The 20,164-nt window shown below is 48.6% G+C and overlaps 1 protein-coding gene across 1 annotated transcript in view; it reads right to left on the bottom strand.

Moving 5' to 3' along the window:
• LOC149358141 (nidogen-like) overlaps window positions 1-14,565 on the bottom strand; it is a 44,925-nt gene extending 30,360 nt beyond the window's left edge. Inside the window, exon 1 of the mRNA XM_089585072.1 lies at window positions 14,087-14,565. Coding sequence (XP_089441198.1) covers window positions 14,087-14,311 — 225 coding nt within the window. The 5' untranslated portion in view covers window positions 14,312-14,565. The remainder of the gene's footprint in view (window positions 1-14,086) is intronic.
• Between the last annotated feature and the right edge of the window lie 5,599 nt (window positions 14,566-20,164).

Genomic DNA, 20,164 nt, shown 5'->3' with positions numbered 1-20,164 from the left:
CGCATTGCGCAGCTCGGCGTGTCTAAAGCGCGCGCAGCAGGCCAAGGGCGTCGAAATTGGTCGCCTCCTCGGCTGCCGGGGAGAATTAAACTCCTAGCTACGACAGGAAGTTCCGCGTTCCGGTTGACGCGCGAACCGAACGTGCTCCGCCACATCCTGTGCGACGCAGTCGGAAAGCCACTCGATGTTCACATGTGGTGGCGCACAGTTTTCGCTTAGAGATCCCTCCCTGGATGTACAGTCGAACCTCGTTATAACGAAGCGGTTTGAAACGAAATGATGGATATAGCGAAGAAATGACGATTCCTCTCGGAGGCTCGGTCAACACGGGCTACAACGAAGTTACGGCTGTAACGAAGTAATCGCCGGGCCCCATCAACTTCGTTAGAATGAAGTTGAAAGAAAGAAAGAAAGAAAGAAAGAAAGAAGGAAAGAAAGAAAGAAAGAAAGAAAGAAAGAAGGAAGGAAAGAAAGAAGGAAACGAAGAAAGAAAAAAGAAAAAGAAAGAAAGAAAGAAAGAAAAAAAGAGAAAAAGAAAGAAAGAAGGAAAGAAGGAAGGAAAGAAGGAAAGAAAAAAAAAGAAAGAGAGAAAGAAAGAAAGAACTGTATACAGAAAGGAGGAAGTTACGCTAACCTACTTCGGCGCCATCATAATACTGCCAAGAATGACCGCGCAGAAAAAAGCGTAACGTTAACAACTCATCGCTTCGAAAAGCGTTGAAATTCGTTTAAAGAGAATATATTACAGCACTTGTGAGCACCCTGACCTCATAACATTGCGGAAGTGTGTGTGGTCTGTGGACGCCATGAAGGAAGGCTAGGAAAAAGTGTGCCGGAAGTCACGTGTTTTCATAACGAGTTGTGGGACTCTGGCTAATCGTGCAGCGGCGTCGTCTGCATCACCCGTCGGCCCGTCTGTCAGCTGCCGGCAGTCCGGCGCGAAGCGAGGTCGTCTGCTCGCCTTGATCTTCGCCGCGCATGCGCAAGCGCGCTGAGACGACGAGCCAACGAGCGAGGCGGAGCCCTCGTTTCCGGCTTTTAAAAATGTGACGTAACGTCGACTCGTAAAATTTGTTCCTTCCTCCATGGTGGAAGTCATCATGATACCTGTTGGAATCACGTGGTCTGAGGAAATCGCTCCCGCCAGGTGAGCATGCCGTGAATTTCGTCGGGCGAGTAGCGGTTGGCTGTCAGGAGGCGTTACCATAATGGCTTCCACCGCGGTTGGCAAGACCATAGAGTTTCTTACTATTACCTAGAGGGAAAGCTGGCAACCCGTCTATGGGAGTTTGCATGGAGACTCCTCGTGACCACTTCAGCCACCATGGGCGCTCAAAGCATCATGGGGCGGTGAGCTACTTGTTGCGGAACTGCAACTTTTGGCCAAAAAATAATAGAAAAATAAAGCTGTTCGTTAACTAAATATGTCTTAACATTCAATATCTTGTCTAATGATTGCAACAAACGAGCAGAAAAGCATTTAAGTGCAAAGTTTGCCCAAAATAAGAGACGACTCGCTCTCCTATTGGCCAAGTAGTGAACACTATAAAAACTAATATTTCATAATTAACAGGCGCACTTTTAAAAGTAAATATGTTTTCAAAAAAGATGTTGTTGCTTAAATACTATAAGAGGTTTTTTAATAGCATTTCGGAAAAGTGAAACCTTTTATTGGCATCGTGTGTCGTCGCGTTTTCACTACTATGGCTTTTGCACACTGCGTTCGCGCGAAAGTCGTCTGCGCACACACGGACAGCGTTTTCGGAATGAAACATCTTAGTAATGACACTCCGTGTTCCTGAAAAAATACGACTGTTCCGCAACAAGTAGCTCACCGCCCCATGATGCTTTGAGCGTCCATGGTGGCTGAAGTGCAGCGCCGCCAGCTTTCCCTCTAGGTAATAGTAAGAAACTCTATGGGCAAGACGGTGTGCAGTCATGGATAGAAGTTTGCTGAATGCTAGTTCACGGATAAAAATTTGTTTCCATGTGATCGAGCAGAGGAGGTCAACAAAGACCACTGAAGCACAAGGGATCAAGTATGCTTCATCCCATAAAAAATGCCAGCTGAGTGAGCAGAACGCAACACATATATATATGTAGAAGAAGGGGTCACAACTTTGCAATTATCTTCATTTAATACCGACAGTTTCGAACGGAGGACCGTCCTTACTTATATATATATATATATATATATATATATATATATATATATATATATATATATATATATATATAAGTAAAAGGAGGAACATCGCTTCATATTGAAACCTTTATTAGGTCGACGTTTCGGCCAGAAGCTGGCCTTCATTAGGACTGAGTATGAAGGTATTGCGCGTGGGTTTAAATAAGGGGTGCGGGGGGGGAGCCAAGAAAGAGGGGAAAAAGGGGGGGATGGGGTTGAAAGCAGGGGAGAAAAATTTACATGAAAAAAGCCGCGGTGGCCAGGATTGGACAGCAATGTTCCCTTGTGACCGGACCAGGTGGGAAAAAAAGAACGGGGTGGCGAGGCTTCGGCAGTAACATTCCGTCCTCGCCCGGAATGCATATATACCACAAACTCTTGTACCTGAATGTACGTAGAAGTGCGTCCACCGTTTTTGCCTTAGGGTCAGTCAGTATGCAACACTAACTCTTGTGTCCCGGAAGACTGAAACTGAAAAGGAATGCGTAAGTGTGGGTTCGAGGCGGAAGTCGAAATCGGGCCCATGAATGCTCCTTACAGAAAATTGTTATTCGCGCCAGCCAGCAGGACAGGCTTGTTGAAGCGGCACTCTTGAAACTCCACCAAAGACCGTCGCGATCCGGATCGAACCCTCGTCGTCGGGTTCAGCAGCAGAGCGCCCTAACCACTCAGCCACATCGGCGGGTCCCAGCAGAAATCAAAGAAAGAGTGCGCGCCCTTGTTTAGAGAAAATGTGCTGTCAAGCGAGACCCACTCTTTGCACAGATGGACCTGGCGAAGGAAGAAACGACCCTTGGTTCCTTTCGACATGCGACCGGCTGTGATCTCCTCAGCGCGTGTCACGCAAAGAACGTTCCGTACACTCCCTTGCGCGTACGCGTCCTTCTTGGCGCGAGATATTCTGAGCTTCAGCAAAGGTTCCTTGAACGGTCACCCACCCCACAGACTCGACTGCGGATGCACCATTTCAGATACAGCTGCGTTCGCTTACCGATATCGTCATGGCCGCCATTAGCAAAGTGTAGTCCTGCCTTATTGATCTCTAGAGATCACTCGTATCCTTGACAAGCAGTGTGCAAATTTCCCAACCATGCTGCTCCACATGTTTTCTACCGCCGGGATACAACACTCGCTTAACCCTGTGACGCCCGCTGCGTCACCTGTGGTACAGGTTGAAATGATGTTAATAAATATTTTCATTTCTACACGATGTACCATATACATTGTTGATATTATCGTAGACACGTCTTTTCCGACATGTTTATCAAAGCGAGGTCGAACTGACAGCTCCCAGAGGTGCAGGAGTCATTCTGAAAGCTAACTTCATGAAAAAGCTGCACCAAAGGGCATAATGACAATTTCTGTAGTCATAATAATACACTGGCACCTGATGGAGCAGTTGAAGTCTAATCTTGATTCACTCTCTACATTTGCGTATTTGCTCGCTACTTCATCGTCCTTAGACATTCATAAATCTTCCGAATTAGCTAAACTCTAATCCGTCAGCTTTTTACGTTTCATCAATGAAGGTATCATTAGTGATGAAATCTTATAACTTCACGCCTTTTGTCCGACATTTTCATTGCCTGACTACATTCACAGAGTGCACTCACGTCACGCCGAGTGCATGTGTATGTGTTCCACGTTACACGTCGAAATACAGACGCTTGTGGAGCAGCATTGCGGTGCATAAAAGTAGCATTGTGACGTTTCGGCGAGACATTGGCCTCTATGGCGACTAGCTCACCCGACCAGAAAACGACTGACGTATAGACCAGATTTTTTTACCCTCGCACGCAGGCTGCGGACGCGCGCCTACTCTCGACGCCAGTCGCCATCTGTCGGCGCGCGCGGCCCGAGGGACTGCGGGTCGCGCCGGCGCCGCGCATAGAACGCATGTTTACGTGTTCGCTTCTGCCGTTTTGTGCTCCATCAGCTAACGTATGAGGGTGTGTGCTGTGCGTCACTACTCACATTTGCCCTCTTCCAGACAGTGCTGCGGTTATCTTGTGCGCAGTTACTCGTTAACGTGATATCCGAGTGTAGTCGACCAAGTAGTGTACGGACTGGAAACCGGCACTTCTAAGCAGATTTCTGCGCTGTCGTGTCGTTTGTCGTCGCCTTTTACGTGCGATATCATCTATGATAATTTTATGATAACTTTATGCATCAGAATGTAGATCTATTGATTTGACTCAGTGGAGTAGTAACTGGATAGGCGAGCTGCAGACTGAAGGTTGTCCCGACGGAGCGCGTGTTTTCGATCACCATGTACGTGTTCGGCACCCTTGCGCTGAGCTTGCTCTTGTTCCCATTAAACACATTTCATGCAGAGGATTGTAAGCACGACCGCTACCGATTTCAGCTGCTTTTTCCGCACGCATGTTAGAGGTATCTGGGGAAAGGTTTATCTATAGTATCTTTCTGCTGTTGGTATCTACCTTAGCTTGGTTTGGTTTATTAAGGTTTTACGTCCCAAAGCGACTCAGGCTATGAGGGACGCCGTAGTGAAGGGCTCCGGAAATTTCGACCACCTGGGGTTCTTTAACGTGCACTGACATCGCACAGTACACGGGCCTCTAGAATTTCGCCTCCTTCGAAATTCGGCCGCCGCGGTCGGGATCGAACCCGCGTCTTTTGGGCCAGAGCAGAGAGCCGTAACCACTGAGCCACCGCAGCGGTGCGGTATCTACATTATTCCTAGGAAAATATGCGCGATTTCATTACATTTTCCACACTTAGCCAAACGCCTACGCAACGCTCTCACACACGGCGAGAGCTCCTGAATAAAATAACGCGACTTCGGACCTCAGAATTAGTGAAAGCTGGATTAGCTGCTCATATCTATTCAAGCTTTTATAAATTAAGCGGAAGTACGTTTTTATGCACCAGGTTGCATAAACCATGACAAAATTTGTTTTCTGTTGGCGCTGCGACTCAGTTGAGCTCACAGCATTAATTTGTTGATAAACTGGCGCGGCGACAAGAAAACCGTTTGTGGAAGGGGGGGTGGGGGGCTTTATGGCCGGCAGGAAGGAATAAGAGTGCATGGGAATTGGAACTGCATACTAGCCGCACACCTAATTCTTGATATTGAATAAAAAGTTTCTTTGCGGTGGAGCACCAAGACGGAATTCGATTAAGCACGAGCGCGTTCTAAGCGCCGGCACAATTAACTTGAATGTCAAACTAAATGTCATTAAAACGCGTCAATGTTATCGCTTTGATAACGTAAATACTTCCTGCAACACAGCCACGCAGCGGAAGTATGCTCGACAATGTTTTTTTAGCGCCCGAAGCGCGGCTATATGCAGGCGCGGCCGCGGAACTGCCGCAGCCCCGCAGTCCCCAACGAAACGCCCGCACCGCGGCGCGCCAGTCGGTGCAAAATGGCCGCGCCCAGGAGAGGCTCAAAAATCTGGTCTATAATGGTATTGATTTGCCGCCGCGGTGGCTCAGCGGTTATGGTGCTCGCCTGCTGACCCGAAAGACGCGGGTTCGATCCCGGCCGCGGCGGCTGGAATTTCTTTGGAGGAGAAATTCTAGAGGCCCGTGTACTGTGCGATGTCAGTGCACGTTAAAGAACCCCAGGTGGTCGAAATTTCCGGAGCCCTTCACTACGGCGTCTCTCATAGCCTCAGTCGCTTTGGGACGTTAAACCTCATAAAACAAAACAAACAAGCATGGTATTGAGCGGAAATATCAACCACGTGCGGATACTTTTACACTTAACACAAACATCTAGCTGCTCCTGGCTGGCGAAAAGAACACGGCCTGCCGCGTCCTTCTGACACAGTCGCTGGGATCATGAGAAAATATCTCGCGCCGATACGATATCAGACTTATTCAAGTGTCCATTTCCCGTTGGGATACTGCAGGGGAACCACTCAGGCCGCCGCTGCATTGTCGTCTGGCCCTTGGAATCGCGATCTCGGTCACTCCGAAGTCCGCTGTGCCCTTATGCCAGCAACGCCGTTCAGGGTGGAGACGCTGAATTAAATTTTTGCCTGAAATAAGACAGCAGTCTGCGGTGTAACACCTAGGAGTATGTCTGGCGCCGACTACCGACTGGCTTCCCCCTCAGCCCGGTACACATACCTGTCCTCCGGTCACTACTCCCATTTGTGTGCTAAACATGTGGTGCCTATGGTACTGTCTGGAGGACCAACCCCCTACAGACCTTATGCGGCTTCCAAGCAGTGGGAAGCCGTGCTTCTCAGCTCCGACCCAGGGACCCAACTTCGGGCAGTGGAGCGAGCCATAGATGTCCCCTAGGGTCAGGGGCTCCCGGCCACCTAGTACGGCTATACCCACTTGTTACTCTCCTTCCCTTTTGCCGGTGAATAAATGTTTTTATCTATCTCTCTCTTCCTTTTTCTCTCCCTACGGTGTCGCAGGAGGTCTCGGCCGAAAGGCTGCCTTCTTTTATATCCCGGCGGAGTGTTGTTGCGATATTGCGTGCGTGCAAAAAATGACGCAGAGGTCCGCACGCTGAACCATTGCTCTGCGCATGCGCCGATGCAGCCCACCATGCATGTGGCGCCGCTTAGTGGCAGCGAATGGAGTCTACGGGAGCTCGATTTTGATGATGGAAGACCTCTGATTGTTTTAGAAAAATGAGCGGTGGTGACCCTTGACAGCTTGCTCTGTGCAACAATTTAAGGAGGTGCTGACTGTCCCAGCAGCCTCCAGAAAAGGTGTGCGACTCCAGTGCTCCGGTTCCTGTTGGTTCCTCGGGTTCATATGTCGGTTCCTCACATCAGCTTCTTTTGCAGGGACCTCCTCTAGTAGGTCCCTGCTTTCATTAACGACAAAGTACAGTTGAGCCTCAATATAACGAAGTTGAAGTGGCCAGGCCATGACTTCTTTATATCCGTAGCTTCGTTATAGCCCGTGTTGACGGAGCTTCCAAAGGGAATTCACATTTTTTCGTTATATCCGTTAATGTATTATAAACTGTTTCTTTATAGCGAGGTTCGACAGTGTCTGTCGAATGTATACATCTTTCCGTTGTAGCCACACGGCTGCGCTTGGATGGATGCTAATAATTACTTCCTTATTTAAACACCTAACAGTCTTTCCAATTTGGAGGGAGGAATCTTGGGAAGAATCGAACGAGACGCCAAGTTCGTGCCTGGGAGATGTCGTCGCCCACTTCGGAGAATAGACGGCGACGCGCGGTCAGACGGCGTCAGCCGCCTCGAGAGCCCGGCCGATAAGAGGCCGGGAACCTCCCGTGGCTCCGAGTGTTGGACGAGATATCGATGCGGGCCAAAATATGGAGCGGCGGTTGCACTCCCCGGCGGCCGACCTTTATCGGTCGCTCGCGAGAATTCTTCGCCGTGTCCTGCTAAAAGCCACGCGCGAGCACCTCGTCAATGAACCCTTCGGCGACTGTGCGGGAGAAAAGCAGACGATGCGATGCAGACGATGCAGACGATGCACGATGCGGCGAGTTTGGTTGTGAGTAGGCATTTTCTGCAGCGCTAATTCGACGGGGCAGAAGGAAGACGAAGACAGTCGCGTCGAACCGGCGCTGTAGATGTGTCTCTTCAGGGCAACAACCCATATCTGTCTTCGTTATCTGCAAGTTCGGTTGCTCTACAAATGATGAACACTGACATTCTTCCCACTTGCTGCATTCGTACACGTCACAGGCCACGTCACATGAGGCTTCAATGGAGCAACGCCCTGTGCTCGCTAGGTTGCTCTACAAGAGTCATTGACATTGAAGTTAACGTCCCTCGATGCAGCGTCCTCACGCTGGCGCACGTGTATCGAAACACGCACATATGAGTAGAGTGCTGACAACCGCGTCATTTCTGATCATGGCTTAATATAGCAACAGCATCCTATGGGGAAAACCGCATTTTTGGGTCCTCGGAGTGCGAGCCGTTCAATGCTGCTGCCAGGCATCGAAGTCTTGACACGAGAATTTAGATGGTCCTCTGCAGGGGTTGGCGCGATCCTTGTGACCCAAAATGGCGTTTCCGGAACGATCAGTCAATGCCATCGCCTTAGTTAAATTTGAGAGCGAAACGGAAGCTACAATGCAGCAGTTTTGTGAGCACCGCGATACATTCCCACGCACTGGCATGACGCCGTAGTTTCATGTTGGCAGTGCGCCGAGGACAAACTTTTTTGGCAATTGTTTTTTATTTCAATATTCTCTCCTAAATGGTGTCCTGCTGCCTTCGTAGATGCACAAACAATTGTTCAGCCGAGGGGGCGATGAATTTTTCGTTTACTTCCGAACGCTGATTGACCGCATTACCGGCATTAGTTTTTGTCGACCACACATGGCATTTGCTTCCAAGGCAAAGTGTAATAGTTTCTGTACAAGAGTGTTCACAGCGCGGTAAAATGTGCTTCTAGCGCTAGGAAACAATATATTTTAAAGGTAATGAGTTGTTAGTGCCATCGGAGCAAGAATCGCGTTACTCTGAACGTTCTTCACTGATTCGATAAGAAACGAGCGGCAGGCAAGCGGTGAACGCCGCCGAGAGATAGTGGTGAAAATGCTTCTTAACTGATAGTTTAGGAGAGGGATCTGATGTGGTTGGGGTCAAATGTCCGGGATCCCCTTGGGTATCACTGCCGCCCGTTCCCTCTGGAGGAGTTGCTCCTTGTCCCCGATGTTTGAGCTGGATAGAGCCGTCTCCCAGCCCTCAGTCGATGATTGAGCTATTACTTCGATTAACAGCTTATTTTGGTAGGTTCACACCATACGATATAGATCCGCCAACTCCACGCAAGACTGACATTCTTTACTGTTAGGTGCTGTGTCCATGGCTTGTAATCTAGACGGGTGATTAAACTTCTGTGTTTGTAATCGTCCGAGGGTCTGACCGGAATAAGGTGCTGTCGAGGGGCGAGGCATGGTTGGTATTTCGGTCTCTTCGCATGTTTCACGAGTCATCATTATCAGGGCCGGTTGATAAGCATCAAGCGGCCGTCTACACTAGCTTCTCCGCTGTCTCCTCTCGTAAACAGAACAGTATTAGCCCCACGCTCTCGCCGCGTTGACACCGCGGTTTGGGCGCTCTTCTAAACTGAGCCGGAGGACCCTGTTTTGATCACCTCCGCGGCAGCCGCTTTGCGGAGGAGGCGACTGGAAAAAGACACCTGTGTGCTGTTCGATGCCAGTGCACGTTAAAAGAACCCCAGGTGGTCGAAATTGGTCCCGAGTCCTCCACCGTGGTGCCTCTTCCTTCTTTCGCTCCCGCCGTCATCTCTTCTCTGACGGCGTCGTTGGGGCGTCCATCCAGAACTGAGACAATTACTGCGCCTTTCCTTTCCACAAATTTGTTTGGTTAGGTTGGTTGGTTTGGTTAATAGGGTTCGACGTCCCAAAGCAACCTAGGCTACGAGGGACGCCGTAGTGGAGGGCTCCGGAATTTTCGACCCCCTGGGGTTCTTTAACGTGCACTGAGATCGCACAGTACACGGGCCTCTAGAATCTCGCCTCCATCGAAATTCGACCGCCGCGGCCGGGATGGAACCCGCGTCTTTCGGGTCAGCAGGCGAGCGCCACAACCACTGAGCCGCCAAAAACAATTTTTGTGTTACCCTTGTTTAACCCTGAGGGACCATCGGTTATCGTCCCTTGACAGCCCAATACCTCTTCTTGATTCCACTGCAAATGAGGACGTCTTTCTCACCGTCAGAGGTCTTCATCAACTAACCAGCGCGGGAGAGTCCAGCAGTCCTGATGGCCGCCAGCCTTGCACTTGGCAGCCTACCACCGGCTCTACGCAGATCTTTCAGAGCCGGTTCCTATACAACAACAAACGGACGGAAGGAGGGGGGAGGGGGTGTGCCCTCGCCCTCCATTCTTCGAGCACGAGCTACTGGGAGAAGAGACGCGTGGAGGCACTCGTGAGAGAATAACCACTGCCTCCGCTTACTGGCACGAAGAACAGTGCTCGGTGCCAAGGTTGAGTGCGGGCTGTCGCGCAGTGTGGATGGATGTGCTGTCCGCGGACGCTTTAGATGCGGCCTTGGATTCCTGCTCAAATGAACCGGCTGAGTTAGTTTAGGTTAGCCCCACACACACGACAACAAGCGACGCCGTTGAGCGTTTCTCTGCGGATGGCCCTCTTGCAACGTCTTCAGCGATAAATGAAACACAGGGATTTGCAGTCCTGGGCTCCCTTGTAGTATATCCATCGTTCTGCGCGTGGAATGCTGTACTGCCTTCAGCATTGAGGAATCGCAGTCCCTGCTGAAGAAGCTACGAAGTTTGAGCACTTTTCTTGTAGCATCATCATCATCAGCCTGACTACACCCACTGCAGGGCAAAGGCCTCTCCCATGTCTCTCCAATTAACCCTGTCTTTTGTCAGTTGCCGCCACTGTATCCCCGCAAACTTCTTAATCTCATCCGCCCACCTAACTTTCTGCCGTCCCCTGCTACGTTTGCTTTCTCTTGGAATCCACTCCGTTACCCTTAAGGACCAGCGGTTATCTTGCCTTCGCATTACATGCCCTGCCCAAGCCCATTTCTTCTTCTTGATTTCAACTAAGATGTCATTAACCCGCGTTTGTTCCCTCACCCACTCCGCCCTCTTCCGATCTCTTAACGTTACACCTATCATTTTCCTTTCCATAGCTGGCTGCGTTGTTCTTAACTTAAGCTGAACCCTCTTTGTTAGCCTCCACGTTTCTGCCCCATAGGTGAGTACCGGTAGGATACAGCTGTTGTATACTTTTCTCTTCAGGGATATTGGTAAGCTACCATTCATGATCTGAGAGAACCTGCCATATGCGCTCCACCCCATTCTTATTCTTCTAGTTATTTCCCTCTCATGATCCGGATCTGCGGTCACTACCTGCCCTAAGTAGACATATTCTCTTACTACTTCCAGCACCTCGCTACCAATTGCGAACTGCTGTTCCCTTGCTAGGCTGTTGAACATTACTTTGGTTTTCTGCATGTTAATTCTTAGCCCCACCGTTCTGCTCTGCCTGTCTAACTGGTTGATCATGCTTTGCAGTTCTTGTCCTGAGTGGCTTAGCAAGGCAATGTCATCAGCGAATCGCAAATTACTCAGGTATTCTCCATTAACTCTTATCCCCAACTCTTCCCATTCCAGTCCCCGGAATACCTCCTGTAAGCAGGCAGTGAAGAGCATTGGCGAGATCGTGTCTCCCTGCCTGACACCTTTCCGTATTGGAATTTTATTGCTGACTTTATGGAGAACTATAGTAGCTGTGCAATCGTTATAAATATCTTCCAATATTTTCACATAACACTCTTCCACACCCTGATTCCGCAATGCCTGCATGACAGCTGAGGTTTCCACTGAGTCAAATGCTTTCTCGTAATCAATGAAGGCTATATATAGGGGTTGGTTATATTCTGCGCATTTCTCTATCACCTGATTGATAGTGTGAATGTGGTCTATTGTCGAGTATCCTTTACGAAAGCCTGCCTGATCATTTGGTTGACTAAAGTCCAAGGTTGTCCTGACTCTATTAGCGATTACCTTAGTAAATACCTTGTAGGCAACGGACAATAAGCTGATTGGTCTGTAATTCTTCAAGTCCTTGACGTCTCCTTTCTTATGAATTAAGATAATGTTAGCGTTCTTCCAAGCTTCTGGTACTCTCGAGGTCACAAGGCATTGCGTATACAGGGTGGCTAGTTTTTGTAGCACAATCTCTCCTCCGTCCTTCAACAAATCTGCTGTTACCTGATCCTCACCAGCTGCTTTCCCTCTTTGCATTGCTCCTAAGGCTTTCTTTACTTCCTCCTTCGTTACTGGCAGGATGTCCCATTGCTGTGCTCGACTGCCTCTCTCAGTAACTTGATGATTACATTCGCTCCTGTATAGATTTGTGTAAAATTCTTCGGCTAATTCAACTATCTTATCCATATTGCTGATGACATTGCCCTGTTTGTCTTTTAGCGCATACATCTGGTTTTTACCTATGCCCAGTTTTCTCCTCACTGATTTTAGGCTACCTCCGTTCCTTAGAGCATGCTCGATTTTCTCCATGTTAAACTTTCTTATGTCGGCTACCTTGCGCTTATTTATTAACTTCGATAGCTCTGCTAGTTCTATCCTGTCTGTGGAGTTAGAAGCCCTCATGCTTTGGCGTTTCTTAATCAGATCTTTAGTCTCCTGAGATAGCTTGCTGGTATCCTGCCGAACCATCCTACCACCTACTTCTGCGGCGCACTCTGTAACGATAGCTGTAAGATTATCATTCATTGTTTCAACATTACGGTCGTCTTCTTCAGTTAAAGCATTCAGTTAAAGCAGTTAAAGCTTCTTGTAGCATTTCTCCACGAATTGTGGAATTTCCTGGAAGTACTTCTCGTTTCTGCCTTCAGCATTGAGGAATCGCAGTCCCTGCTGAAGAAGCTACGAAGTTTGAGCACTTTTCTTGTAGCATTTCTCTACGAATTGTGGAATCTCCTGGAAGTACTTCTTCTCATTTCTGCTTACTGCGCGTGGAATGCTGTACCGCCTTCAGCACGGAGGAAGCGCAGTCCCTGCTGAAGAAGCTATAAAGTGTGAGTACTTGTAGCATTTCTCTACGGATTGTGGAATCTCCTGGAAGTACTTTTCATTTCTGCATACTGTCCGTATTTTCTGCAGGACACGCCAAATTCGTATAGCGTTGCGATAGAGTTTTTGCTTCCTGGCTGCTGCAGACTTCCTTCTTGTCCATAACTGACTTTTTTTTCTTGTTTCTGGCTTCCCTGACGGCTGCAACAAAATAATGCTACGCGGTCATGGTGGCACGTCAGGCTTCCAAGTAAAAAAATGAGACGAAAATAGCAAGCGCCGAACCTTTCAGTCATATCAGCAAATGCGCGAATATACATGTATATGTCAGCTTGGTATCATTTTGTATACTTGAGATGTGAACGTTTGAAAGTTTATCATAGAATATCAAAATACAAAAATAATATGGCAGAGACCCAACAGAATTGTTTAAGGGTCCCAACTATCGTCGGCTAACTTCTTCCTTTTAAAATATTTGTTTTACTGTTACTGTAACATGACCTTTCTGTTAACGGTATGGAGATATCATGCTCCCCTTACATTTTGTGACTCACATAAATACATATTCGCACATGGCCATAGCAAGAACACTTGCAGACGCAGGAGAAAACATTGTCAACGATTTTCAGCATCCTCCATATTGTTCCCCCACAGGAGCCTTATATAGATCACCTTTCGTCGATAACATGTGTGCCAAACGGGGGTGTGTCTTACGAAAGCGGTCGCACAAAACAAACAACTATTCCTCATATACAGGCACAGTCCTTGTTTTAAAACATTTTGCCCCGCCCACTGGCGACGTGCTCACGTTTACCGCGAATATCATAGCCAAGTTCTTCTTTCTTCAATCTTATTTCTTCGTTCAATGCGGGTCAATCAGAGACGAAGCAGAAATTCACCCCGGTTTCTCCCTTGAACTTTGAGATAATGCGAGTTTCCATCTCTCCGAGATTCATTTCACGGTGCCGCGGTTGCTCACAGCTGCTGTGACAGAGGACGCGGGTTCGATCCCGGCCGCGTTTCGATGAAGGCGAAATGCAAGACGTCCATGTACTTTGCGATGTCAGTGCGCGTTAAAGAATCGCCAGGTGGTCAAAATTAACCCGGAGCCCTCACAGCCCACGTGTCGCTGTATGACGTTAAGACCCGTATGGCGATTCCTAAACCACGTTCTTGCATATCTAGCATCTTGCAAGCGTGGAACCACGTTCGCTGAGCCGTACCGTGACATGGAACCCCGGGACCAAAAAGGCCGCGTTGCTGAAACCTCCAGGTCACTGTACGCGCAAGCTCGCAGCGGAAGCATCATGCAGTCGAGAAGAGCACGGCGGACGCGAAGAATTCGCGATAAACCCGAGGAATGCGAGCAAAAGAAGCCGACTCACATATAGCGTCGAGTACTCGGTGCCGTAAAAGGTGATAGGACTGCTGAGTTGGACCTCGGCCGAGCTGATATCATTCTCCCGTGGAAGGCTCTGGTCCTGGTTGACCCCGTAAGGGAAGAGGTCGGACACGGACAGCGAGTTGACTGAACCCTGGAGCAGCAAGGCCAGCAGGAGCACGGTGTATTGGCACGTCGACGTAGACGCGCTCCCGCGACCGCACGCCATCGTGGCAGGACGTCGACTGAGGCAGGGCCGATTACAAGGAGATAGGCGCCGAGTAGCTGACTCAGACGACCCCCAGATGGCGTTGCCTCCCGCGCCACTCCCCCCCACCGGCCCGCTCCTTTCCTAGAACGAGCACGGTGGCATAGGCCCGCTTGCCTTCTCGGAGATAGGCTCCGCCACGCACGACGGGACCCTTCACGCCCGACCAATCGTAACAGCACCCGCTAATCGCCCCAATCGCAGGACGCGGGCTAGACGACCACGTGGCTTCAAGCCGGCGGAGGCGCCATTTTCATTCTCGGAAAGGGTACGCTTTACTCGCGTCGGTACCGTGGTCTGGGGCGAAAAGTTATTTTCGGGGGGGACTCCGCGCGTGCGTTGCTTGTGAAGTTCGTCTGCTTTCTTTTTTTCTTCCGGCTCAGAATGGGTTCGGGGACTCGAGTGCTGAACCGTGTGACAGAAGATGTATAACGCCGAGGGCAGGCCGCGACTTCTTTTTGTGCGCGCCTGTGTTTACACTCTCCTGTGTCGGCGTGGATTTAGAGGCCAGACAGGAAGTCGCAGAAAATAGACCTTGTCTTTTCACAGCCGCCCCGCGGCCGATCCCAACCTCCACCTTCTTCTCACTCGCCGACGAGAAGCGGCTGCGACAGTCGGAAATCGAGAAGCGTCATCCATTAGCGATCAACTCTTGCAGCCAGACTGCTGCTAACAAATGTCGCTGCGCTACCTGTGTGGCCAGAGAAGTTTGGATGCAAAGTTTTAAAAAGCGCTCTGTGCTTGAACACATTTTGTCTACTCTGACACATTCGTCTGCTCCTACCCTGCCCTTGGCGATGCCTGGCTGTCTAACATGCACTGAGCGGGTCTTGTTAGGAGAACACAAGGTTTATTTCACCATCTAAAACTGTTAAAGAAAGGCAAGTTCGCTATATACAATATGCCCTACGCCTGCGCCACGAATTTGCTTTTCTTTTCTTATCCTTAACAATTTAGGGCGCTAATTGTGTAGATAGGGTCCCAATTCATCTCTAATTCTTCGAACGGCACCTATAAATGATTTATTGTTTCACGTGAATTTATCATCCGCAAATAAGGTGCTTCTTGTGCCAACTATAGCGAATGTAGTAAACAATATTTCTCAAAACAATGAGCTTGGTAGCGCCTGCTCCGTGATTTTCATGCATAAAGATTTTGGCCACCACCAATATTATCAATTTTTTTCCCGGTTTCTAACGTCACGCTCTTCTTCGAAATAGGAGATGATTCTATGTTCCGTCATGTGTTTATCTACTAAAACCTTGTATTTCGAAGTTACTATTATGAACCATTTGAGCACTTTGTACGACATTTCGTACATGCCTTTGAAAAACTAACAGTTGGTGTATTCCATTGGAAAACTAATGAGTTGGTTTTCTTCATGGCCTGGACATACTAGTTAGGTTCAAAAATATATCTTTGGAACTGAGATAACGAACGGTACATGAAGAGGTAATAATTGTTTCCGGGTCTGTTCTGGTTTATTTTTTCAGCCTATTTTATTAAAGGACTATTGAACAGATTTCATAATTCGACGAGCTTAAAGGGGTAGAAAGTATGAAACCTGCAGCTGGAGCATATGCGTTTGTGTTAGCGTTTGTGTTAGCGACGTAATCGCAGATTAAAACTGCGACGGTGTTCAGGCTTCTCCGCAGCGCACAGCGCCAGTCAGAGGGGTGTGGGAGGGGCGGGGCGTAATGGCATCTGCAATGTTGGCGGCCTAGTTTCAACCCAGAAACGTTTACTCGAAAGAGGAAACCAAACGCAACTGAAGCTAAAGCAGGCGGTGATCTGCTGAGCGACATTCGACGAGATACGGTTAGGTGTGGGCGCCGGAAATACGAAATCCGGTTAGTGATGAAGGCATCACTGAGCTTCTCCGCACAGCTCAAGCGCAGAGAGGAAAAGCCTGAACTTTGTAACGGTTCTAATCGGCGATTACGTCACCATTTTAAATGCTGCTACCAAAAAACTTGGCATTCTTTACCTACTGCACTATAAACATGAATACGCGTATAGGGGAATAAAAAAAAAGGGGAAGCTGTACTCTAACGCCTCTCCTTTATAAAAATGAGTGCGCTAGTTGAGAGCTTACTCCCTTTTTTACTCCTTTCTGTATAGAGTGTAGCTTCGTATCTTCGAATCCTTGAATCTCAAAAATTCATGACGAAAACGGCGCGAAATGCGGGGACAACAAAAAAACGTACACGACAGGACCAGCGCATGTCCTTGAATCTCCTCGAATACTCAGTAAAACCGGTTCAGCTTCCCAGTAACGTTAGCAAATTATTGATGGTTCTCTTTCCTCGTTTGCTTAGTGGCCAACCAACCCGTCGTATTCAGCATGGAACGAGCATTGTCGTACTCCTCGTTTTCGCAGAATGACAAGTTCTGCTGCGCTCTCCACGAAACGGTGAAGGAATTCTCCCCCCCCCCCCCCCCCCGTTTTTTTTTTGCACGAGTCTGCGCATGCGCTCTCATGACCGCAATCCTTGCTCATGCGCTGCGTACCGTAGTTTGTAACACCAGGAAGAACAACGCTGCAACATCGTGTATACCTTAGTGACTGCGACATTGCAATAGCGTGGAAAACACAAGGACAGCGACAAAAGGAACCGACCGGACAGCACGCATTTGGCCGCACATTGCCGCAAATGCAAAGTAAAAACAACAGGCGGTAATGAAGAAAAATGCGTTCCACTCTTTAGCCACACGAGAGTGCTGAGGCGGCTTCATAGGTAGAGTGATAGGGAGATATTTGAAGCATTTTGCATTGATAAGGCAGGGGACAAGTGCGTGAGCACACCCTCAGTAGCCCTCACGAAAAAAGAGATAATCTACCTGTCAAAAAACTTGCGCGTCTATTTGGTTTAGATGTTTACTCTTTGTTATGAAAACCTGCCTCGTGATAAAGAGAAGGGGGCGGAGGTAAAAAAAAAAAAACTAGCGTGCTGTCCCGTCGGTTCCTTTTGTCGCTGTCCTTGTGTTTTCCACGCTAGTTGCAATGTCGCAGTCACTAACGAATACACACCAACTAGCCCAACTGTTTTCCATGATCGTGTATACCTTAGGCCCAGGTCACCGCACATGCACATGGATGCCGCTGTTCACTTTTTTTCACCCTGTTGGCTGCAGAGGTAGAGTATACAGTGATGTGTGATTGCCCTCTGAGGGAATGTGCGACCCATTTCGAAGCTCTATAGCCATCAACAAGTTTGGTTTGGTTTATGGGGGTTGAACGTCCCAAAGCAACTCAGGCTATGAGGGACGCCGTAGTGGAGGGCTCCGGATAATTTCAACACCCTGTGGCCATATCCTATAAGCTGTCCATTTTAAAACGGCCATTTCGCATCCGTGTGGTCCTCTGTCATTGGCAGCTGAGATATACCCGCGGCTTCCAAGCGTATGTGGCAAGCGACCTGGGCACCATGGGTGACAGTCGACCGTACTTCAGCATTGCTTGGCACTGACAGCAATATTGCCACGTATCATTGTAGTGTTTGTTCGTTCACGCTCAAGGCTGCAGGAAAGGGTAGTTATCACTTTTGTTCGTGACGCGAGAAGCGACCAGACTAATCTCGATTGATCGCAGCCATGAAAGGCTGCATCTAGGTTTTTCTAGATTACTGTAGATAATCTTGTCCTGTTATCTGGAAGTTTCCTTGCCGCCTTTAAATTGAGCGATGCTGCGAGCAGCGGGTATTCTTAGTTCGACGATTGACGAGCACGCTTGTTGCTTACGCCGCCACCGAGTGAGTCAGTTCTTTTGCGGGCGCAAGTCAGCCCAAATAAAGAGCTTCGTTTGCAAGTATTTCTGGTGTCTTCCTGACCGCTGGACTGCCGTCACTACAACGTGACAATATGTAGCCACTGGTAGAAGCACCACAGCGCTCTGCCAACAGCAGGTGACCGGACCTGCCCACTGGCTGCTCCATCGTATTAAAAACCAGCGCTAACTAACACAGACAGAGTACGAGACGACACAAACGGAGGGCGCTGAACTTACAGCTGAATGCGATAAAACCTATAAAAACTGATGAAGAAACCCAAGCAACCACAGATATCCGTCGGACGTACGAGCTAGATCCGAACGTCCTTTGCCGAGATCGGACGTCCATCGGACGTACGAACACAATCCGATTTCGGATGTCCGTATTCGTACATACGCCGGACGTACGGACAGTGTCCACTTTTGTACATCCGCATGAGAGACGAGGTGTACGTCCGAAGGATGTAAGGCCGAGTATTTTCCCAGGCCATGAGTATGGACGTTTTTTATTTCACAGAAAATTCGCGTCTTTCGTGTATGTATACTGTTTTATTTGCATCAGTTGGAGGGCTTGACGCGAAGATGTTTGTAAATTGGTGCGATTCCACTCCTTCCTGCAGTGCAAGAGCCGCCAACGAGCTTTTATCGAAGAGAAGCAGGTGTTGCAGAATTTTGCAAGAACTCAATAACTAGTTTTATATTTATAAAACTTCTCCAAATTAGTGGAGTTGTGCGACATGTCCACCGTTTTGCTAGCAAAACTTGCCATTGAAACCACTCGTAAGTATCATCAAAACTCCCGTGCATTCTGCTATCACCATCATCATAGATATCAGTTCGCGGTCAGTCCAATCCAATCCATCAGTACGGCTCCGTAGCGCTGTTTTGATTTGTCGCGTAGTGTTGTCGCGCAGAGCTTTATAGCTCTGTTATTATAATGTGTGGCTTTGTTCGGTCTGTGGACGAAAGTAGTATGTAACTAAGCAATTCGAAAGATACGGGAAGCTCCTGAAGCTCTTCTGGAACACCGGAATCCCGTACTACGTCGACCTTGGTTTAAAGAAGGCTTAGTGCACATGTGATTGCCTACGAAGGTATGTATCCAGTACACTTCTTGGAACTTGCTTCTAGGACAATGCAGCATGCATGCTCATATAAAATTCGTTCACAGGACAGTGGGAGCAGTAAGCGCGAGGAGATGGCTTCCACAAGTGTGTGCTGTTCTCACACTTTCGGGAGCCCTCGACTCGCGCGGCTAATTCCCACTCCTCTTCAAAGTTGCGGGACGGAGTATTTTCGCATCTTGTTAATATTTAAGGCATCGCTAGGTTCTCTGTGCCTATATAAAGAGTGACAACGCGCGAAAGGCAGACCATAGGAAGCACGTGTAGTTCGCAGTGGTTCGCAACGGAAGCTTTGCGGCTTTCTGTGCACAGTCGCGTACAGTGCTGCGCAGGTTAGTGCGCTAAGGCCCATAAGAATAAATAAAGAACATATACATTGTCAAATATGGTGTGGAAAGTGAGAGCAGTTATTGCCTTATACTTATTGAGAGAGAGAGAGAGAGAGGGAAAGGCAGGGATGCCTTTCCCTAAGTGCATTGTCTGTTATACTTGCAGCATTAAACACTTCTATTAATTGGTTCCAATGTTTTTACTTGGGCTGCTGCATTGTGCCATTTGTTTTACATGACTGATGTTTGCCGCGTTCTTTTTATTTCAGAAATACTGTGGGTGGGAAGATTACGGATGTGTGTCCCAAGCTTGCCACATTTGAAGAGTCACATTTACGAAATTTTCCGAATATAACCCATTGCTCTGCTGCTGTATCATCAACCACAATAAAATATGCCTGCTATGCATCAAACTGTTTTTTGTTTTATTGCATCGCGCGGAGTGAAAAAAGCACGCATGCACCATATATGCGAATATTCGAGAAAGATCCGCCAATGGACGTACTCAACTGGACGTCCGTCGGCCGGCGAACCGTATACCTTTGGCCACCTTTCGGACGGCCGACGGACGTCTACCGGCTGTTTGCGGATG

This window comes from Amblyomma mixtum, chromosome 3, assembly GCF_055824585.1.
Source record: "Amblyomma mixtum isolate Tamu chromosome 3, ASM5582458v1, whole genome shotgun sequence".
In the NCBI taxonomy this organism is placed as follows: Eukaryota; Metazoa; Arthropoda; class Arachnida; order Ixodida; family Ixodidae; genus Amblyomma; species Amblyomma mixtum.
Note: the sequence above shows the minus strand (reverse complement) of the source record. Positions and strands in the feature narration are given on the sequence as shown.